This window comes from Alligator sinensis, unplaced genomic scaffold (assembly GCF_000455745.1).
Source record: "Alligator sinensis unplaced genomic scaffold, ASM45574v1 scaffold281_1, whole genome shotgun sequence".
Lineage (NCBI taxonomy): Eukaryota > Metazoa > Chordata > Crocodylia > Alligatoridae > Alligator > Alligator sinensis.
The window spans coordinates 610,336-633,609 of NW_005842306.1; the positions used below are offsets into that span (position 1 = coordinate 610,336).

The following is a 23,274-nucleotide window of genomic DNA, read 5'->3' on the forward strand; positions in this document are numbered from 1 at the left end:
CCTGCCTATGCAGGGGGTCAGACTCGATGATCTCAAGCAAATCCCGGGACGTCTCAAGCAAATCCCGGGACGTCTCTCAAGCAAATCCCGGGACGTCATTCTCCCCCTGTACTCGGCCTTAGTGAGGCCGCAGCTGGAGTACTGTGTCCAGTTTTGGGCTCCACAATTCAAAAAGGATGTGGAGAAGCTTGAGAGAGTCCAGAGAAGAGCCACGCGCATGATCAGAGGTCAGGGAAGCAGACCCTACGATGACAGGCTGAGAGCCCTGGGGCTCTTTAGCCTGAAAAAGCGCAGGCTCAGGGGTGATCTGATGGCCACCTACAAGTTTATCAGGGGTGACCACCAGCATCTGGGGGAACGTTTGTTCACCAGAGCGCCCCAAGGGATGACGAGGTCGAATGGTCACAAACTACTTCAAGATCGTTTCAGGCTGGACATAAGGAAGAATTTCTTTACTGTCCGAGCCCCCAAGGTCTGGAACAGCCTGCCACCGGAGGTGGTTCAAGCGCCTTCATTGAACACCTTCAAGATGAAACTGGATGCTTATCTTGCTGGGATCCTATGACCCCAGCTGACTTCCTGCCCTTTGGGCAGGGGGCTGGACTCGATGATCTTCCGAGGTCCCTTCCAGCCCTAATGTCTATGAAATCTATATGCAGCCTTTGACAACCATTAATTCCAAAATAAAATGGAAAACTAGAATTAATTTCATAGCAACCATTATATTCTTACCAAAGGGTCCTGTTTGTTGTATTCAGTATTCTGTTGCAGCACCATTACAACGAAGAACAGATCAACCTTTCCCCTGTGAACTGTGATATCTGTGACAGACTTTGTTCTTAGAAACTCTTGCCCTGAACTATAGCTACTTCTGATTGAATGTCATTCAACAAGAACCTATTTCCACTCTAAACTTCCCTTGGCTTTTAGCACTTAGTGCAAGTGCCTGGGCAAAATTGAGATTATTTTAGGATGTTTGCTTTTATATACTTGTGTTCTTTTTTTTATCTCTAAGCAGAGTCATCTATTTAAAGGCCTGAGATGGTTTTGGCTTTTTTTCCCCATTAGTGCTGGAAAGAAGAGATTAGTAGTCCTCCAATTTAGCTAAAAGAAAATCTCTGTGTTGTTACTCTAAGTCTTATGTCCACATTTTCTACTATATCGAGGAAAAGAGACCAGAAGGAACGAGGAAAACTATAAGGGCAGCATTTGTAGCTCCCTTATTCTCAAGCTGCCATGGTACTTGCCTAATGGCTGCTGTAAATTATGATAGTTAATGCAGCAAAGAATTAACAAAGAGGAGTGCAGTTACAGCATGCCACTTACCTGCCCCTACCATGCCCCTCTCCTGTCATTCACTCTGAATTGGCAGAAGAAAGGTACTTGGCAGAGGAATCTGCTCTGCCAACTTTATGCTGGTTAAGAATTTCTCTGGTGATAAAGAAGTCTGAACTTGTAAGTTGTGGCCAAATTGTATCCCTTTTTATGCTACTGGGGTGGCACAAGGAGGGACAATATTGTGGTTGAGAATCTGGCCATGAGTGCATGCATGCATGTGTGTATAATTTTTAAAATAGGTTATGCTTTGGATCAAGACCCCACTTACAAGTGATCAGTAGAACCAAAAAAATAGCTATATATGTGCTTGGATCACTGGTGCACGTTGCTGTTGAAAGACAGAGAGCACAAACTTTTATTTAAGACTAATTGCTTTTCAGAGGACTCCACTAATCCAAAAGAATCAGTACTGCTTGGCAGAGAGATGTTATAATCCTGATCTTTAATGATTAAATTATATTTTTTGTCCGTTTTTTCCTTCATCTAGCATGCAGGATCAGAGATAAATGTTGCTGGTCAGAAGCTGGTTATTCCAGTTCATTAAAGGTTTTCACATTGAATGTTTAAACTTAAAAGCTATTATGAATGATGAATTTGCAGTAATTAGCTAACTGTCTCTCTTCACAATAGCATAGTTAGATTGAAATCTTCTATTAATGAATTGAAATTTAAACAATGAGGACTAGGAAAGAGTCACTTTTATCTTGTAATAACCTCCTTTGTAAGTGTTACATGTGGTTTTGCACATTAAGTGCTGCTTGTCTTGCTTTGAGCCCATAGGGTAGAAACAGACTTCACCTTTCATTGCCTTTGTACTGCCATAAAATTTTTTATGGCTGCACAGAGTCCAAGCAAACAGATGTCCACACCCCTTATGCGACAAATGCCCCAAATTTGTGGCTGATGTAGAGGTGGAATTAGTTTGTTACTTTTTAGCAACGTTTATCTATTTGCTTTGTGGTGGGAGAGCCCGGGCAGCCTGGAGCTGCTCATACTTGCTGGCTGTCCCAGATAGCTGCTCCAGGGGCTTGAGACGACCCGATCCTGCATACCCTGGGGATTCTCGTGCAGGATTAGGCCCCTCCAGCCCTGTGAGTGCTTGCTTTGCTTTTGTGTCTTACAGAGATGTGCTCCGGAGAACAAAGAATCTTGCAGCTTGTCTCTTATAAGCTGCTGGTTTCCTGCTTGCAGAAACATGCCCTGAGATTCCCCAGGGTGTGTCTGCAAGTGGGAAAGTCAAGGTTTCCCCTCTTACAGAGACATACCCCAAGGTTCCCTGGGGTGTGACTCTGTAAGAAGGGAGGGGAAAGTCAGACAGACAGACACTTCCAGGATTTGAAGGGTGTGATCCTACATGGGAATTCCTGGGGCGCACAGGAGGAGGCTCCTCAAATCCTCTGGAGAGCATATCACTTGTTGTCCTGCAAGTTCAATAGGTGATGTGTCTTTTGCCCAATGAAATAGATCAGTTGATCCACTTAATTTGGTGATGTCTGCTTCTAACCATAGAGTTTGATAGGGACAACCAGGTGTCCTTCTAATACCATTAAAGAACTGGTTCATAGCATTTCTTTCATAAGCATTAGGAATATGCTCAGTGGTAACAAAACATTGTAGAGGACACTTTTTCCCTCCCCTGAGAAGTTGACAGTAGGACATAGTACTTGTTTACATTGATATGAATGAAAAAGCTCCATTCTCTTCAAAGGGAACCAATTCAGGCCATAAATAGTACAATCCAAGTGTGATATTTAATCTGTAAAATCCTGATTTACTCTGTAAAGTGGGTATATTGATATTTCATCCTGTTTTAGTAGCTAACTTGCAAATTGCATGTGATTATTTATCATTTGTTTTGAGATAAGTAGCTTTCTTTAATAGTTAGGATCACTAAAGACCCTTTGCCAATAACAGATTGCACTGATAAATATAAAGCTGGTTGTTGGGCACCTGTGGAAAATACATTAAATATGGAGTCATAGAAAGAGGGAGAAAATATTATTTGGGGGGGCTGAGAATGCTTGCATGTGCATGCACCCCCCCCCCAGCAGGTAAGTCTGTTGTTGGGAAGCGGTGTGGGACGGCAGGTCAAAGCCCCAATGGTGATGGAGGGAGTGGGGCAGAGGCAGGGGATGGAGTGAATGGGGCCCTGGGGCTGGGGTGGGTCGTGGGATGCTTGGAGCCCAGGCAGCTCATCCAGGGGTGCAGGGGGGCTCCCGCTGCTGTGCGCACGTGTGCACCATGCCCCCCATACCGGTGCTCAGGGTGGAGGTGGGCTACCACTCTGGGCTGGACTCTGCGCCTCACATATGGCAGGCACATGGCGTCATACTGCTCCAGGATAGTGGCAACAGGGAGCAGAGTCCAGCCTGCAACAGCAGCCTGCCTTCACCCTGTATGCAGATATGAGGTGCATGTGCCTCCTGTGCACTCCCAAGGAGGTGATGGCATAATAGCTCAAAATACAGTCTTGCTCTTGTATATTGTGTGGGGGAGGAGGTAGGTGTGGAGGGGCGTGTGTGCAGGGTATGTGGTTGGGGTGTGGGTGTGTTGGAGGTGGGAGTGTGTGGGGCCTGTGGGAGGCTGTGGTATGTTTGGGGGTGGAGTGTGGGGGGGTTTGGGAGTGTGTGTGGGAGCTGTGGGGTTATGGTGGGGAAGTGGGAGCGTGGGGGGAGGGCTGTGGGAGAGTGTGGGGGTGTGTGTTGGGGTATGGTGGGGGTGTGTGGGTGAGCCTGTGAAAGAGGGGTCCTTGGAGTCCCTGGAACGTGCAAGTCCCTGAAGCTGCATGTGGTGGCCCCATAGCATGCAGCTTCCCTTGCTCCCACCCCAGTCCCCAGCCACACATGGTGGCAGCATGCAGGGCCATCCTCACTCAACCCTATAGCAGATAGTGGCCATCCTCACTCAACCCCTTTCTCCCTGTGGGAGTGTCTGGCCCCGGCCCGGTGGGGCGAATTTCCACTCTTGCAGGCAGGGAGGCTGGGAACAGCCATGGCTGCACAGAGTCCAAGCAAACGTGTCTGTGGAGGTGAGGCGAGGGGACCCCCCGCACTGGAGGCTGCAAGAGGCAGTGGCGCCGGCCCAGGGGCTCCCATTTGAACTCAGCTGGCCCCGCCCTCAGCCCGCAGAGCCAATCAGTGCATGCGCAGTTGGGCAGAAGCATTACGGACAGACAGACTCAGACTTTTATTATATTAGAATACTAAAAGTTATAGTGCTAAGCATAGTGTTTGGATTAATAACCAACTGGGAGATACCAGCCAGTGATTCTGCTGACTGGTTCATCATTGTTTCATTATAAAACAAGTGGAATATTATAAAATGCATTTCACAATCCAGGGTTGTAGGTTGTAGTCGTGTTGGTCTAAGGACATAGGCAGACAAGGTTCCTTGGGTGAATCTGATATCTTTTATTAGACCGACCCAAATAGTTGGAGAATAGTTATTAAGCAAACTTTCGGGTTCAAAAACCCTTCGTCAGGCTGAGGAAGTTTCAGCAGTTGATGTGTGCTCTTCCTGGATGGAATGAAAAGTAAAGAAGCCAGAGGCTGGGCTGGGGAGTCAGTTGCCAGGCAGATTATAATGTGTCATAAATCCAATGTCTATATTTAGTCCGTGATTTTTAGTATCCAGGAGGTTGATGAAGTGGAGTTCATAGGCTCGTCTCTGGGAAGTGTTGTGCAAGTTTCCCTTGAGGATCAGGACTGAGAGATTGGAGAGAGAGTGGCCCTCCTGTGAGAAATGTGCCCCCACCGGTAATTGGGTGTTTCTGTCTTTGATAGATTTCCGGTGTGCATTCATTCTGGTGCGCAGTTGTTGTTTGGTCTCTCCTACATATTTTCCATCAGGGCATTTGGTGCATTGGATGAGGTATATTATACTGCTAACTAATGCACTAAACATTAAAGTTACATTCTGATAAAATTTGCAAGTACTTGGTCATATAATGAGAATATGAAAATATGTGGCATTGTAAAAAATATATTTAATGCTTCCAATAACCATATTGCAAAGTACTGAGGGAAATGTAATACTTGATTCAGGACACAAGTTCAAAGGCTTGGGTTGCTTAATTCCTTCCTGATGGGGGAAAAATAGGAAAACATTTTAAGATTAATTGAGTCAACAGGAAAATGACAAGCCATTCATAAATTTTATAAGGTAGTTTAATGAAAATTTAAGCAATATTATTTTAAAGTTGTTGCACATTTCAGCTGGAAGGATCAGAAACTTTCTCATCGTGTACCTACAATGCCATGTAAATTCAACTTTGTCTGATAACAGCAATGCAGTCCATGTGTCGCACCATAATATGCTGAAGGTAAACTTTGATCCAGAACATTATGGCACACCAGAAAAGTTCCAGGTGATCTGTATAATCTCAGAAAACAGATTATCTTTCTTCATGGCTTTATTTATTTGCCTTGGCCAAAAACAAAGGATAACAAATCGCACACTGCAAACTGTTTAGAATTCACTATTTCAACCTTGGAAGGAGAAAGGGTTCAAGAGACTTAGAGCCACACGGGATTGCAGATTCAAAGACATTGGGCGTTCCAAACCTGATGGGTGAAGCCACTCCATTCAGCTTTTGCTTTTCAAAAAGAAACACTGTTCGTGTGAGCTAGGGTGCACAGATGGGTGTGAGGGAAGTTGCATCAGCTCAGGTTGGTAACAAACAAACTCTTCCTTTTATCAAACATCTTGTGAAGGAGTGTTTGAATGTTCAGTCCCTGATAACATGATTGTAAATTGACAGGAAATAAACACAAATGTTGTTCAGGCTTGTTCAATATTTGATCACTTGTAGTTTTAAAATACAAGGTGCAAGTAATATGGGAAGAGAATCATGGAGAGAACAGTAATTGTAGTTTGTGCTTTATTCTTCTTGAAGTAAATTCCCACTGTATTGAGTTTTGTTTTGCTTTTTTCTTTCTGGCTGTACATACCGTACCACCATATGTCAAGCTTCATGAGAACATGAGGTTTCTAAAAGGTTTCTTTGCAGACTTTTGACATATTATTATACTATGTATCCTATTAGCAAAACAATAAGTAGCACATAATACCATAGTTCACATTATCTCATGCTGTAACTCCATGTTTCTCAAAGCATGGGGGATACTCCCAGAATGATAAGCGAAGGGCACTTGAACAAAATTCTGTATTGTTCTGTAGAGTCTCAGCTTTCGTTTAAAATTAAATAAACAGATAAACACGCTCTTGGGGTATGAGAAAACCATGCAAACTGGAAATAAGTGTAGTTGATACAGTACCCTCTGTCAGAGATTGCAGAGAACCTTAAACAAGAGCTGTGAGGCAGGAACAGCTCCAGTCAGAACCATGGCACTTGACTTGGATGCCAGTGATATTTTAAGTATTAGTTTTGCTATTTCACTGCTCATCAAGTAGCATCAGCCACACAATCTACATCAGCAATTCCAGTAAAGTGTGTGAGATAAACCATGTACTGAGACTTGTATAACCAATTAGCTGGAAAGGTTGTTAAAGATGCGTATATTAAGACAAGAGGATGTTTCATGGGAGGGCAAAGTTCCTTCATACTTCTGAAAAGGGAGGTTGCTTTCATAAATCTGGGAATCATTGGCTTAATGCATCAAGGAGCTATTGAGTCTCTTGCTCTTGCCATGGTATTTCATGGCAACAAGTGGATAACCACATTTTAAAATCACATTTAGATATAATTATTGTTTTTTTACATTAGAATTATTATGCAATTAATAAGTTGACTCTATGGCAATCCCTTGCAATTGATGATCATTGTCTTCCATGATTCTTTTTATCTGTGGGTCCAAAGATGGCTGACAAGGCCATTCTGGGACTGACAGACTCTGCTGCAACTCAGGCAAGTGTTTCTGTGAGGTGGGTGGCTCTGGATTCTTGATTCAGTCTGTGGCAGTGCACCTTTGGGTGCCTGCCCCTTATAAGGGCAGAGGCAGACAGCTAGCAGGTGCCTGATGGCAGCTGCCATTTTGAGAACAAGGGATATAAAGGCCGCAGTTTGCTGCTGCCAGCCCAGGTGGAAACATCGCCTGGTGAGCTGCACCAGGAACATCAGAAGGTAAAAGCAGACGCCTCTTGGCCCTGGGCATGGCCTAAAACCTCACCCTGCCAGGGAAGGGTGACCTAGTGGGGCCCCTGGTAGGGCAGGAGCCCCTAGGAAATGCCAGGCCAGTTACCACCCTGGTGAAAGGTGGGTCGGGTGCCTTAACCCCTAGCCCCCACATGTTGGTGGGTATGAGGGTCAGGCACAGCTGTGGCCACCTGAGCCCTAGGGGGTGGAAGACCCCAGGAGAAGTGGGGCCAGGCACGGCTGTGGCCACCTGAGCCCACAGGGGAGGAAGACCCTGGAGGGCCCTGATCGGGGGTAGTTGTGTGGCTCTGGAGAGAGGGCAGTTGTGAAGACCCTGAGAGGGCAGGGATGTAGGTGGCCCCGCACAGAGTAGGATTGAATGGGAGTAGGCCTGAAGGGCTGTGCATGAGGGGGGCTGAGTAAGGCTAAAGTGGGAGTAGGCCTGAAGGGCAGTCCCAGGGGCACGTTGAGTAGGGCCGAACTGGCAGTAAGCCCGAAGGGCAGTGCAAGGGCCAGCTCCGTGAATAGTTGAGAGTGAGGATGATGAGAAGACCTCAGGGTGGGGTGGGTTGTAGAGGCCCTCAAGTAGGCATAGGAGGAACCCCACATGTGAGGAAGAGACCAAAGTATCTTTGTGGATGCCTATGACCATAGTTTGGGCCAGAGGCCGAGTGGGGGTGCTCAGCCAGAGAGTTAGGAGCGAGTCCTGACCCCAGTAAGTCCCCCACCACATGGAGGCCAAGTGTGGGTTGAAAGAAAGGCCTAGAGGTTGAGCACAATGACCTGCTGCTCCAGGGAGGGAGTGAGTGTCCCTGTGAGACCTTGGAGTACCAGTCATGGTGTGAGTTATGAACATCACGTGGATGCCATCTGCGAGGCATGGGCTGCAGTGTAGGGGAGGTTTTTGAGCTGCAGGTAACGCCCCCTGGCTTCCTTCATTTGTGGCAGTCCTGGGAGATGGTCTCCCATGAGTTGACATCATTGTTGCATTTTTTCAAGTTGGCCTTGAGGGCATCCTTCTTTCTCTGCCCTTGTCTTGAGCATACACCTTGACTGAGCTGGGAGAATAAAACTTGCTTTGGGAGTCTGGAGTCAGACATCCAGATGAGGTGGGTGGCCCAGCGAAATTGATGATCATCACCTTGATGCTTGTTGTGTTTGCTTGTGAAAGGATGCTAACATTGGTGCGTCTGTCTTCCCACTGGATTCAAAGGTTCTTCCACAAGCATCATTGATGGTACTTCTCCAAGTCTGAGGTGTCTCCTGTACATTGTCCACATCTCAACTCCATACAATAAGGTGGGGATCACAACTGCTTGATAAACCATGAGCTTGGTTTGGGATCTGATCTTGCAATCTTTAAACACCCGTTTCCTCGGGTGTTTGAATGCTGCACTTGCACATTAGAGGCAATGTTGGATTTCTTCATCAGCGTCAGCCTTCTTTGAGTGATGTCTTCTGAGGAACAAGTAATACTCAACATTCTGCAGAATCTCACCATGAATCTGAATGACCAGAGCTAGGGACTGCTCATTAGAGCTTGTTGATGGAAGACCTTCACTTATGTTTTAGGCCCCAATTCTCCCTCCCCCAAAATTTAGTTGAGACTCATTTTTACTAGGCACTCTACTATGATAACTATTGAAGTATTATATGTAGAGAGACAGTGTGGTGAAATGCATTCGTTACATAGTAAGGCTGGTGGATGGCAGCATATGTAACAGATATTTTATTTCTGATATCAGACTCAGAAAGCATGCATGACTTTCAGGCAGAACTTTGTTATAGTGGATATGAGCATCCAGGATTGACTAGAAGGGTTCATTGTCTCTTTTTTTTGTTTTGTTTTGTTTTAATGGATCACTGGTAATGTCTCTGTTTAGCTTTCAACTGAATGAGGAATTCTCAGGGGAGATTTCAACGGTGCACTGGAAGTTTGGTACCCAACTTTCATTGATTATCAATGGTGTATCATTATCCTTTTATTTTTTTTTAAATTATCCTACCACATACAATTGGCAAAAGCTCCTCAAAAGATACTGTATCTAGGAATTTAGAAAATGTTCAAATAGCCACTTTACTGGAAGGGACCAGGGCTGGAAATCTCCTTTTCCTGGTCCATTTCCTGCCCTCACATAGTACAGTTCATACAAAAAAGAAAAGGGCATTTATTCTGTGAAAATGAATAAAGTGCAAACTTCGAGTTTTCTGGTGCTCAGGCTTGTGTGATGTGCTCTTTTCTGAGGTCTGACTCCAGGGATCAAATCAAAACTTTCTAGGTCAAGAACAGATTGATTCACATAAAACCGGATGAAAAGATTGCTAGCAGCTTCAGCAGGCATTGGATCAGGCCCATGCTGAGCCACAAGGTTTGGATCCCTATGGAAGTATCTTCAGAGTTCAGGTTCAAAGAGACTGATCCTCTGGATTTGGGGGGGAGAGCATGGCAGGTAGCTTGGAGGTGGAGATGAGGGAGACTCAGCAAGGAGACGGCTTTGTCTCTGGTTGATTTTAGTTCTGACAAAATTAAAGATGCCCTAGAGAATTAAGTTCACACAGTAGATATAGCATAGGCCACAGGGCAGCTTTCACTCGTGTGCCTCAGCTGTGGTCTGAAGGGAATGAAAGATCTTGCCATCATCGCATCCTTGATATTGCTCATGTAGTGATAGGGATGAAATAGGCAAGAAACAATGTTGTCTAGCTCGTGCTCTGATCCATCAGTCAGGACAACTGAGTTCTGCTAGGTTGCTGTGTAGTGTTGGAAAGCCTCTCAGACTGTTTCCCAATATGAGAGACGATTCTGAGCTTCCTTTGCAAAGTGCTTTGAAATACATGGATGACAAGTTCTACGTAAGAGCTAAGCATGACTTCGATAGGTATTCGCTATCTGTCTGGGCAATATCCAGGCATACCTTCCCAGCAACTGTTTCTCTCTCCCTATCTAACTCCAGTGAACTGGATGCATGTAAATACCCTTGTCAAGATATTACTTGAGGCACCCCTCAACAGACTCAAGACACCCCTTGATAGACTTGAGGCATCTCTCAGTGAATGCCAGCTTAGTCTTCATTCATTTTTTGTATGAATTTTTGTATTTGAAATCTCTAGGTTTATCTTGTGAGTCATGGGTGTAAACTTAACAGTGTTAACATTGTGTGGTACCCTTGAAGGGATCTCAAGGCACCTCAGGGTGCCATGTCACCATGGTTGAGAACCACTGGATTACACTGGATAACCTGGCAGCTCTGTACTGAGAGTGGAGCTGTTGGGGGTTAATCCTTGGTGGCTCCACTCACAGCATTGAGCCACTGCATTAATTTCAGTGAGACCCTGGAGCCCAGGGAAGAATGCTTTCCCAGGCTCCCTGGTCTTGCCACATGGTGTCTCCATGCTGAGAGCAGAGCTGCCGGGAGCTAATCCTCAGTGGCTTTGTTCTCAATATGGAGCCACCGTGTTAATTTAAGTGAGATCTGGGATTCATAGATGACTGGTAGGGGGTGCATGGAGGAGCATGTGCCCCCCTGATGGGGCCGGTGCCCCCCTGTTGGCCAACACTGATACTGTTGGTAGGGCTGGTGCCCCCTGTGACAGGGTTGGCATCTTCTGCGGATGCCTCCCAGATTCAGGAGGCACCAGTCACTCATGCCGGGATCCCAGGGAAGAACACTTCCCCAGGCTCCCTGGTCTTGCTGTGTAGCAGCTCCATTCTCAACACAGAGCTGCTGCGTGGTGAGACAAGGGAGCTGAGGGAAGCATGCCTCCCCTGGCTGCGTGGTAGCTTTGAATTTAAGTTCTGGCAGCTCTGCACTGAGCAAAGAGCCACTGGGCAGCAAGACCATGGAGTCAGGGAACCATGTTTCCCCCAGTGGTATTGCTGTATTTAAGCCACACAGTGCAGCTGCTCTTGGGGAAGGGTGGGGAGATGGGTAATGGGGCTGGGAGCTGTGCATCCTGGGATGCTGAAGGACTGCAAATTAAGCATTTTACTCCCTGGAACTAACTAAAAATACCCTGGAATGACCTGGGTAAGATGGAACAAAGGCAAACATCATTTTAATTGACTTGTCTTTAAAAAGTTTAGAGGGTACTTAAAACAGGATAAGACCCTTTAATGTGTGAATGCTCCTGTTTTAAGTGCCTTTCTGACTATTTGAAAGTAACCTGTAATACCACCCTATGCAACGTGAATAAGAATATATTTTACATTTCAGGTTTTTCCCCTAAATCCCCTTCTCTCTTCCCATGTATATCTTTGCACTGTAAAATATGGGACTATAGTCCTCCTCCAGAGATTCACACTTAACTCAATAGTGAGGGCAACAAAAGCATTTTTAATTGCCTTGGCACCTGTCTCAGAACATAGTGCTTTGTTGTATAATGTACACGTTAATTACCCTCCCCTGCTGTTGTTCTTCTCTTATTCTGCTATTTAACGTTTTACATTTGAAGAGAATCTTAGCTAAATCCCACAAAATTAAAACATGTATAGTAATAACTAGACAATCAAGTGACGCAAGTCAGTGATTAAAAGTCATCCTACTTGTCTGTCTAGATCATCTTTACCTACCACAGCATTGCAAGTTACTGCACTGCTTTAAATATACAGCTGCCAGAAAAGCCAGCCCTTGTTGTTTTGATAATAGAAGTGCTTCTGTATCATTCTCATATAATACAAATCATATTGCACAGACTAAAAGCTAAACAGTCACTGCTTTTCCTCTAGGACTGGAGAAATTTTCTCTGCTGTATAGTATTTATACATATATGCAATAGCTAACATGCTTAGTGTTTGGGAAGATGCAAGAACATGAAGTAATTAATCCCCAGAATGCCTTTCTGTAAAAGGACCTGAAAAGGGCACTTCATGTCCAAAACTTTGTTCAACGTCTCTTTCAACTAGACAGATGGTCCAATCAAAGATATCACAAAAAATCCTTGCCTCCCTGTAAAAAAGGTAAGAACTCAGGATCTCATTTGACAGTTGAGGAAACAGAGGCAGTCCAGTTTACACAGAGATATCATTTATGAGGCAAGTAACTCTGAGGTTCACCTCAAGGCATTCTTTTCTCATTCCATTAGGAGATGCCTAGAGGACCTGAACCAAGTTTGATTTCTTAAATCAGCTGATATCCTGAGATGCACACAGCTTTTGAAGTCTTGAGATGCCCACAAAAATCCATTGCTCTCTGGAGCTGTTGTGGTTCAGCACTTCTCACCTTCTCCTTTCTCACTTTGAAACACTTGCAGAGGCAGGAATGTTTCCATTAACAGCCATCCCTGAGAACTGGGAGGGGGTGGGGTGGGGTGGGATGGAGTTTTAAAGTTCTGGGAAGTCTGCTGTTTCATACCTTGAGAGTAGTTTTGTCTTTATTTGTAATCCATTCTGAACCTTCCTGGGAACAGCAGTGTATAAATTGAATGCATGAATGAGAACTGTAAGAGGGAATTTACAGAATTCAGTGTTTCTTGAAGCAGCATTAACTCCCTGTCTCATTTCTGGTGACCAGTATCATGCCCATCATTGTAGCAACTTCCTGACTTTACCTTTCCCTGTCCACACCCCATCTTTATACTTGTGTACAATCCCTAGCCCTTGAGTTTCTGAGATTTTTTGCAAGGCGAGAAGGAAGGATGAAACATCAAACCTATGCGTTTGCGCCTCTCTAGGGTGGCGTTCCTGTAACCGAGGGCCTCTCCTCACCTGAAAACACCTTTCCTGTGAAATAGTCATTACTGCCCATGTGAATAACTAAAATATCCCTAGGCTGAAATCCTCCCTTATGTTGCTATTGAATCAAAATGTCTGCTGTCTATAATTTTACAACCTATGGACCAAAGTAAGCTCTGCTGTATTAAAATTTGTATAAGCTCTCTCTGACATACTTTTCATCAGTGTGTGTGTAAGAACATCAAGTTGTCATATTTGCATTGAAAAGGACAGCCATATGGAAAAAGCAGAGCCTCTTTAAAATACCTGTCTTGGAATCTCACTTTTAGCAAGACCTCAGTAAATTTTCTCAAACAACTGAATTTAAGAGTTGAATTGAAATACTAACTACAATCAAATTGGTGGCAGTTTCACCCTTGATTTCAAGGAAGGGGTTAGGATTTCACCCATGTGCATATTTTTTGTTTCTGTTTTGTAGACCGACCATGGATTTGGAATATCCCCTACACCAAAGCACCGGATACTCATGGAAACATGTGGGTTCCATCATGAAAGCTCCAAGCAAACTCTGAGATTACAGCACCTGACACTGAGCCTACTGTCAAGCTGTGAGACTGATTCACTTCTGATTTTAAGATGTGAAATTGTATGTTGTTTAACCAATTTTGTATTTTGTAACACATCAATAATATTAAAGAGTGCTTTGAGAGAGAATGGGAAGTGGGAATCCTTAGCGAAACTGTAGTCGCATTCCTATTTATGGACTTCCTAGAAAGTAGGGCAGTGTATTTTTAAATGCTGTTTTCTATCCTCCTTTTGTGGTGGAGGTTACACTTTGAAAGGTGTTAAAATGACAGTGTTAGATATATTCAGAGGTTCCCACTGATTTTAGTCAGAATATATTCATACCTGTTAGTATTCTTCTAGACTGTTATTGGTCCCTTGGTGATGGCTAAAAGAGTTTTGTATGCATAATTAAGTAAAAAGTGAATAAAAGGCATTTTTTTACACTTCCCATCAAAATGGAACTGGCCTGTTGCTTTCTCCTCTACAATAGTTAGTCCTCTCCATTAAGAGGGTAGGTTGCTCCCATAAATGCTAGTATTTATTGGTTTTAGCTTCTCTAAGTATATTTATTCCATTAATTTCCTCCCAGTTGTCCAAATTGTAGTCAAAACACTAGTGCAAATAACTAGACCTGGGGTCTGGAAAGCTTTCTTGGGGGTGAGATCTGTGATGTGGTGTCAGAGCTGCTCCCCAGCTGCTACTCTAGCTTGCAAATCTCAGTTGTACAGTGCACTCTCTCCAGCTTCCCACTCCCCTCACCTTTCAGTTCAGCTTTGGTTTGGATCCCGGCCAAATCTGCCACATTTGGTTGGGATCCAAACCAACACTGATCTAGTGCTGATGTTTGCATCTTGCAATCTCTCAGTACACAAAGGACACAGAAATTAATACTGCTTTAAGTAGTAGTGATTTAATGCTCCTTTTCTGGACTCCAGCCTACTCCAGCCTGTTTGTTAGACCTACCTCTGCTGCAATACTTTCATCAAATTAGTAAGGCATCAGTATAATCAAAACAGGGAAAACTTGTAATTTTTCCTGCATCATGCCATGTTCCAGCCCCTACTTATCCTGGTAAACTCTCTCTTCTGCACTCTTCAGGTCTGTTACCAGATAGTTCCCCTGTTTGGAGTCTACTTGATGGCCCTTTGTCCGTGTTGTTATTGTAATTTAAATTTATATTCCACCCTATCCAGAAAGGCTCAGGAAATGGGCGACAGATGGAATCACCTTCCATGTACCTTGTCTTTAGTGCAGAAATTGTCTAGTGATTGCTGCAATCACTGGATGTAACTGAACAAGTTTGACTGCATATATGGAAGCTGTTCAAATGGTCACGGCTCTCAATAGCCTGCTTCCCTTTTCTAAAGCCAGAGTGAAGTATAATTTCCAAGTGTGCATATGGGACTTTGACCTTTTCTGACCTAGAATTTCATAATTCAGAACTCATTTGAGTGTTCTAATAAACTACAGTAGTTACAAGTCCATGTTCTTAGAATGTTGCAACTAAGCAAGTCTCCACGAGGAGCATTTGTCATCTTCCCTGAGACAAAATGGAAGACTTAACTATGACTCTGAGTTCCACCTTAATCTGAGGTAGTCGAATCTTGCATCAGACACAACTGGTGCACCATAATTCTCTGGCTAAACTTGTACACCACACTGATGAAGTTATAACAGATTAAATATATCATTCTGTTTAAAAATTCCTCCTCGAGCTGTGTCCAATTGTCATCCATTAAGAAAGAAATTTAAATAAAATTCTCTAAGCTTATTTTGTCTACATAAAGGGATTTGGCTGTTCCCTATTGAATATTTTGAAGCTATAAATATGATGTTAGGTAGTTCATGTTTTGCAGGTGGCTAGTAAGACCCAAAAAGGAAACTTAGTGTGACAGATGGTGTGTATTCAGGAAACAACTCAGCTTAATGATCATTTCCATCTTCTTCTTAACTAAATAGTGCCATCAAGTTATCAGTAATTACATTTACTATATACCGAAAGATAGAACCTGTCAACATAGAAACAAACTATAATATTTAAGTGTCTGAACTATTGGCTTATAGATAAAGACGTTATTAAAATAGTCTTTGAGCAGTGTCTGGCTTCAATTTTAATTTTGAAAAGTTGGTAACATTAAAATTAAGGTCTTTCCCCTCTAACTTACTGGTTTTGAAAATGGCCTTGAATGTGCAGTTGTAGCCAGTGTACAGAGCAATTAGAAAGGCTAGCTGTGCATATGCCAAGTCCAGTTTTTTTACTTTATTGAGGTAAACAAATGTGCTTCTTGGTTGACAGAGTTGAAGGTTTTCATGAGGTCAAAGAAGGCCACATGGAGAGGGTTATGTTGTTCCCAGCATTTTTCCTGCACCTGGCAAGTTGTGAAAATCAAGTTAGTTGTGCTTCTTGATGCCCTAAACCCACACGTAGATTCTAAGGGGTGCTCTTTAGCAAGTGGAAGGAGATGGTTCAGGAGAGTTCTTACAATGATGTCTCCTGTGGTCGACAGCAAGGAAATCCCTCTGTAATTTCCATGGTCAGACCTGTCTCCTTTCTTGAAGATTGTCCCAATCATGGCATCCCTGAAGTCATGTGGGATTTCCTCATCATTCCAGATCCTTAAGACGAGGGCATGGAGCTGTGATGTGAGCTCCTCTCCCCTTGGCTTAAAGATTTTTGGCAAGGATTCCATCAGCTGCAGGTGCCTTGTCATTTTCATCTACTTGGTGGCTTTCCTCACCTCGTCAGGGGTTGGAGGGATTCTGAGATCATCCCTGACTGGGTGTTGCAGGATGGAGTTGAGAACACTGGTCAACAACAGTCTCAATTGAGAAGAACTTCAACATGTTCCTTCAATGGGCATTGATGGCTCCACTTTCCTTGATCATGTCTTCTCCATCCTTATGCTCCAACCATAGATGGCTTTCGTGGCACTAAAAAAACTGCACATATTCTGCATGTCAGCAAGATGTTGAATTTCTTTCCCCTTGGCCTCCCACCACCTGTTCTTCACATTGCAGGTCTTCATTTGGACCTCTGCCTTGGCTTGTTGGTGATTCAGTTTCTTTTGCCTGGAGTCAGTGTCATTCTGCCAAACGCAAAAAGCCTTGCGCTTGTGGTCGATCAGCCTTTTTTCCCCCCAGTTATTTTCATCAAGCCAGTCTTGGTGTTTCCTGGTAGAGAATCCAAGTGTCTCTTCACAGACACTGATGACAGTGGACATGAAGGCATTCCAAAGGCTGCCAACATTCTCTCATTGTTACTGATTGAAGTTCACCAGCTTTTCATTGAGGCAGTGGTAGAAGAGGTCAATGTTGCCCTTTTATCAGCATTCCTTCTGCTGTAGCCATCGTTTGGGAGCCAGTTTGAGTGACATAACCAAGCAGATGAGTTGGTGATCAGTCCAGCAATCATCATCAGCTCCTAGCATAGTTTGAGTGATGCGGACATCCTTGTGATCCCGGGCACGAATGATGACATAGTCAATTAAGTGCCAATGCTTAAATCACAGGTGTTGCCATGATGTCTTCTACCTGGCTTTCTGGTGGAACCTGATGGTGAATCTGTTTTGTACATTTGGTCAAGAGGAAGATGCCATTGGCATTGACTTTTCCAATTCCCTCCTTGCCGATGGTTCCATTCCAGAGATTCAAGTCCCTTCTGACTCGGGCATTGAAACTGCTGAGCAGAATAAGCTCATCTCCCTCCAGAATGTCAGAAAGGACTTGGTCAAGGTTGGCTTGGAATTCCTCTTTGGATTCAAGAGTTGGGGCATAGATGCTGATGACAGTGGCATATTGGCTTCCTGCCAGTTTGAGATGAAGAGTCATGAGGTGCTCATTAATTCCAATTAGGAACTCTGCCTTGGTTTATGAATGCATTCGTAATGGCAAAGCCAACTCTGTGAAGTGAGTCGGTGTTCTCCTTGTTTACCCTTCCAGAAGAAGATATAGATGCTTCCTTGCTCTTTGAGGTGCCTATCTCTTGTTCATTGGGTCTTGCTCAGTGCATCAATGTCAGTGTTGTGTCTCCTGATTTCTTGAGCCATGATTACAGTGTGGCATTCTTAGATGTTCACTATTAGGATTGGTCATGAGGGCTCTGATGTGCCAGGTCCTGAAACTGATTGTGTCTTCATTGATTTTGACCACAGTAAAGGTTGATCCCACTGGATGTGGTTATCCAGTCAGGAAAATAGTAGGCAGATTACGTTTAGGTCACCAGCAGATTCTTTTTCTAATGTCTAAAGCAATGAGTTAGCATTCTTAAAATCTAGCTAAGCATTAAATTCATATGACCTTGCAAGAGGACCTGAAGGTCTAACTATTCTCTTGTACAGGCTACACATACTTCAGCTCCCAGCATAGAAAGAAAAGTAGGTTCCACCAAGATATCCCCTGCCAACAGATGCAAGGGGCCGGGGGGGGCAACACAATACATGTGCCACAGCTAGCACAGACAGGCACTGTGTTGTTATGTGACAGACTAGGCAAGTGGCAGGGAGCAGAGAGCAGTGCAGCAGATGAGGCAAGGAGCAGAAAGCAGTGTGGCAGATCAGGCAGAGGAAAGGGACTGGAGTGTCACTAAGGCAGGGGGGGAGATTGGACTTAGCTTGTGGTATGCCTACCAAAAAAGGTTGGCTACCACTAACTTAGACCTTTAGTTCCACATCCCCCATACCAATGCATTGGCCAGCATAGCTGCAATGGGTAACGTGTGCAAGGGATAAAGCCAGTGCAGTTTACTTTCTTCCCAGAGCAGAAAGGATATGGGGAGGCAGATGGTGGCTCTCAAGTCATCCTTCCTGCACTGTTTCTGGTGTGACGCAACTTTGCATTGTCCCATGTTGAGATCAGGCAGTAAGGTGACAATGTAGTCCCATAAAGGCACTGATTCCAAACTCAGTGAAGTCAGTAGGAGTCCTTTTGGTGCACTTTGGACTGAACCTAGCAATACAAAAGGCAATAAGTAAGACCCTAAAGTCAACATAAATGTTTCATACAACATAAAAAAGTACTGCTGTATTCTAGTGATTCCAGTGTTTTTACTGTGTGTAGGTACTGCTAAATGCCCACTGTGCTTTAAATGAGCACTTCGCAGTCATAGATATTAGGGTCGGAAGGCACCTCAGTAGATCATCGAGTCTGACCCCCTGCCGTGGGCAGGAAAGAGCTCTGAAGTCAGATGACCCCAGCTAGGTACTTGTCCAGTCTCCTCTTAAAGACCCCCAAGGTAGGGGAGAGCACCACCTCCCTTGGGAGCCCATTCCAGATTCTGGCAGCCCTTACTGTAAAGAAGTTCTTCCTGATGTCTAGCCTAAATCTGCTCTCTGTCAGTTTGTGGCCATTGTTCCTAGTTACCCCAAGGGGTGCCCTGGTAAACAGAGCATATCCTGTTCCTTGGTGCCCCCCACCCCCCCACCGATGAATTTGTAGGCGGCCACAAGATCACCTATCAGCCTTCTCTTGTGGAGGCTGAAGAGATCCAGATCCCTCTGTCTCTCCTTGTAGGGCTCTGCCTGCAGGCCCCTAACCATATGAGTGGCCTTCCTCCAGACCCTCTCAAGGTTATCCACATCCCTCTTGAAGTACAGTGCCCAAAACTGGACAAAGTACTCTAACTGCGGCCTGACCAATGCCGCATAGAGTGGTAGTATCACCTCCCTGGACCTGTTCATCATGCACCTGCTAATGCATGATAAAGTGCAGTTAGCTTTATTGATCATTTTGTTACATTGACGACTCATGTTCATCTTGGAGTAAACTATGACTCCAAGATCCCTTTCCACTGCTGTGCTGCTGAGAAGGTCCTCCCCCAGCCTATAAGTGTGTTGGTGATTTCTCCTCCCTAGGTGCAGCACTTTGCACTTGTCTTTATTGAACTGCATCCTATTCTGTTCTGCCTGCTTTTCCAACACATCACGATCTACCTGGATCCATTCCCTACCCTTTAGTGTGTTAACTTTATCCCCTAGTTTGGTATCATCCACAGATTGGGACAAAGTGCTCTCCACACCCTCATCCAAGTCACTGATGAAGACATTGAAGAACACAGGTCCAAGGACTGAGCCTCGTGAGACTCCACTGCCCACATACTTTCAGGTTGATACCGATCCATCCACCATCACGCTCTGGGTGTGATCCCTAAGATAATTTGCCACCCACCTGACCATGTAGTCATCTATGTCACAGCTGCTCAGTTTATTTATGAGAATAAGATGAGAAACTGTATCAAAGGCCTTCCTAAAATCCAAGTAAATGATATCTACCTTGACTCCTGTGTCTAAGCACTTTGTGACCTGGTCATAAAAAGAAACAAGGTTAGTCAGGCAGGATCTACCTGGTATGAATTTTTGCTGGTTGCCCTTCAGCATAATTTTTCCTGCTGGACTCTCATAAATGTGATCCTTCATTATTTTTTCAAAGTTTTTTTGCAAGGATAGAGGTGAGACTAACTGGTCTATAGTTATCCAGATCCTCCTTCCTCCCCTTCTTGAAAATGGGGACCACATTTGTTACCTGTCAGCTCTGTGTTCCTGAGAGAACCCTGGCACCCAGCTCTTACTGGACTTACAAAGGACTTTTTCTATTCTCCCCGCCCCCCTTACAAAGGACTCCCCCCCCCACACACACACACACACCTCATCTAACCAGAACTAAGCAGAAGTAAAGTTTAATAGGCATCTCGGGCTGTACATTCCCCGGTCCCACTATGGGAGGCCTATTTAAACTTGATTGACTAAAACTCAGTTGCTGGGTTAGGGAATGCTGAGGCACAAGACTGAGTCAGAGGGGGTATGGGCAACATTTGAACAATGGTAAAGGGTTCATCACAGCCTCCCACCTGTTGGAGCCCTGACCACAAATGCTGTCATACTTTTCCTGGGATGACTGGTGGAAGTCTTCCCCACAAAGTTTATGAATCCCCTTAAGTCTGCTAAAAGACTACGGTAAGATCTGGAAAAGTCATGCTAAGCTGAAGCCTATTCACAACAGGTAAAAATACAAAACCCTGACACTGCAAGCTACCTATTGTTCCTGAAGAAACAATGAGCTATCCCATCCAGTATATCTGCTATCCATACGAATGTCAAGCTGGCTCCTAAGTGTTTGGTTACTCCTTAAAAACTTACGTTTTTCCTGGTTGTTAATCAGTTTCTTGAGATGTTCCAAACCAGATAACCCCTTGTCAATAGAAAAGACAATTATTTACACAATTAAAAGAATGCTTTGAAGAAGCTGAACTGAGGGTATAAAAGTCTGTAAAAGCAGCAAACGGGGTGCTTCAAGAGAGAAATCTCTTTGACACCATCTGCTGTTGTTCTCGAGAAGCTGGAAGGAACAGATCATCTCCCTTCAAGGATTGTGCTAAGTACTTTACCTGTCAGCATTGGAAACCGAGTGCCTTAGACTGGTGAGACCCCAGCTCTCGATCTCTCTCTCTTCCTCTTCTTCTCTCTAGGCACAGATTTCTGAACCTGAATTATATTAATTAAGCTTGAGCTAAGTTTCTCCAAATACTTAGTGAAACCAGGGTAATATTGTAATTGTTTTGATTGTTTTCCTTTGTATGTCTATTATTACTAGTACCATTATACATTTCATATACTCAGTAATAAATAACTTTTATAGTCAAACTGGTAGTAACTGGGTATATTTTTCCTTTTCTACTTCTCCTTCCCCACTTGCTCTGCAGCAACGCTTCTTTTACCTAAGCCAAAGATGCCTGTGAAGCCCAGAAATACTGTGGGGTCTGTTCAGCAAGAGGCTACCATTACCAGGACAGTTAGGGCTAAAGATTGGGACATGCTGAGTTTGAAACACATAAGGGGATCAGCTTGGACAGGCTGATTGACCCAGTTTGGCTCGGACGTGCCCTAATGAACTGAATGCTGGCCCATGAGGATGTCAGCTGGACACCCAGCCGGATTCAGAGTTATTCTGTTCACCTGTGTGCTCGTGTCTGACTGCATTTTATTGTTACCTTAATGAAGTGATTCCTGGCATGTGAGGGTGTCAGCCTGTCCATACTGATCAACCCAGCTGGGTGAGGCGTGTCTCATTAATCTGTGTGCGTTTGTGTGTATGACTGATTTGGTGACTGGAGGAACCCAGCCCCATTGAAACTGAGTCCTGCAAGATAGCTCCATTGGGGGTGAGGACTTGCAGAAGGGTGATATACAGCTCCGTATAGAAACACAAGTAACACAAGCAGCACATTGATAGAATTACAAAGACCCTAGAAATGTATCCCTAATAAATGAGCGCACCCCAAAGTGATGGGCAAATGTGGTAACACACTGGCCCTTTTCCAGTCCTCTAGGACCTGACCTGAGCACCATAGTGCTTACAGAGCTGTGCCAGTGGCTCTGCTATGACACTGGCCAATTCCTTCAGCACCCTAGGATGTAGATCATCTGAGCCTGCTGACTTAAACACATTGAGTCCCTCTAAGTGTCTCTTCACTATGTCAGAGCTAACAGTTGGTGCACTGGTGTCCCTTCTGTGTTTGTCTATGATCCTGTGTCTAAGATTTGTCCTGATCATTGTTCAGGAATACAGAAGCAAAAAACTCATTGAAGAACTCAGCTTTGTCCCCCATATCTGTCATCAATTGGCCTAAGTTGTTCTGTAGGGGTCCTGTGTTACTCTGAGCCTTCTTTTTACTCCCTATGTACCTGAAGGAGGACTTTTTGTTGTCTTTAATTTTTGTTGCCAGCCTAAGTTCCACTGCTTTGGCCTTTCTAACTGCCTCCTGCAAGTGCAGGCCAAGTAAGTATACTCCTCATTGGAAGCTACCCCCTGCTTCCATAGCCTATATGCCTCTTATTTTGCCCATAGACTTTCCTGGATTTCCCTGTTCAGCCAAAAGGGTTTCTTGGCCCCTTTGCCCCCTTTCTTGGCGCAATGGAATAGTCTCCTTCTGCACCTGAAGGATCACTTCCTTTAGGAATGATCACCCTTCCTGGACTCCCATCTCACCAATGCTCTTCATAGACATTTCGTAGATTTCATAGACATTAGGGCTGGAAGAGAGCTCGTCAGATCATCGGGTCCAGCCCCATGCCCAAAGGGCAGGAAGTCAGCTAGGTTCAAAGGATCCTAGCAAGGTAAACGTCCAAATGTTCCTTGAAAGTGTCCAGAGGAGGTGTTTGCACCACCTCTGAGGGGAGTTTGTTCCAGGCCTTGGGGGCTCAGACAGTAAAGAAGTTTTTCCTTATGTCCAGCCTAACACCATCGTGCTGAAGTTTGTGACCGAGTGGCTGTGCTATGATGTCTGCTAGTTCCTTTTGTAGCAGAAAGCCCCCTTTTCCTCTTGCCTGCATTTGCTCTCCCCTCTTCGGATATGTTTCTCTTTTTCTACCTTTTCTTCCTTCCTCTTTCTCTCACTTTAAGATAAGGAATTGTGTTTTAAAATTTGTGTGTGCGCATTTTGTATCTCCCCTTGTAGTTTGGTATTTTTATCTATTTGTGTGCCATGGCATTACATTTGTAGCTTATATTTTATACTCCTCACCTTTCAACTTTCAACTAAATGTGTTTAGTTTCATAAGTAAGTTATACATTGTAACAATGTTAACAAGGGCAGGAATCAAACTGCCCTTCC

At 44.4% G+C, this 23,274-nt stretch overlaps 1 protein-coding gene across 1 annotated transcript in view; it reads left to right on the forward strand.

The window, feature by feature from the left end:
- The window catches only part of TDP1 (tyrosyl-DNA phosphodiesterase 1), a 123,433-nt gene extending 108,384 nt beyond the window's left edge, over positions 1 to 15,049 (forward strand). The window contains exon 16 of the mRNA XM_006028350.2: positions 13,582 to 15,049. Within this exon, the coding sequence (XP_006028412.1) occupies positions 13,582 to 13,655 (74 nt within the window). The 3' untranslated portion in view covers positions 13,656 to 15,049. The remainder of the gene's footprint in view (positions 1 to 13,581) is intronic.
- The last annotated feature ends 8,225 nt before the right edge of the window (positions 15,050 to 23,274 follow it).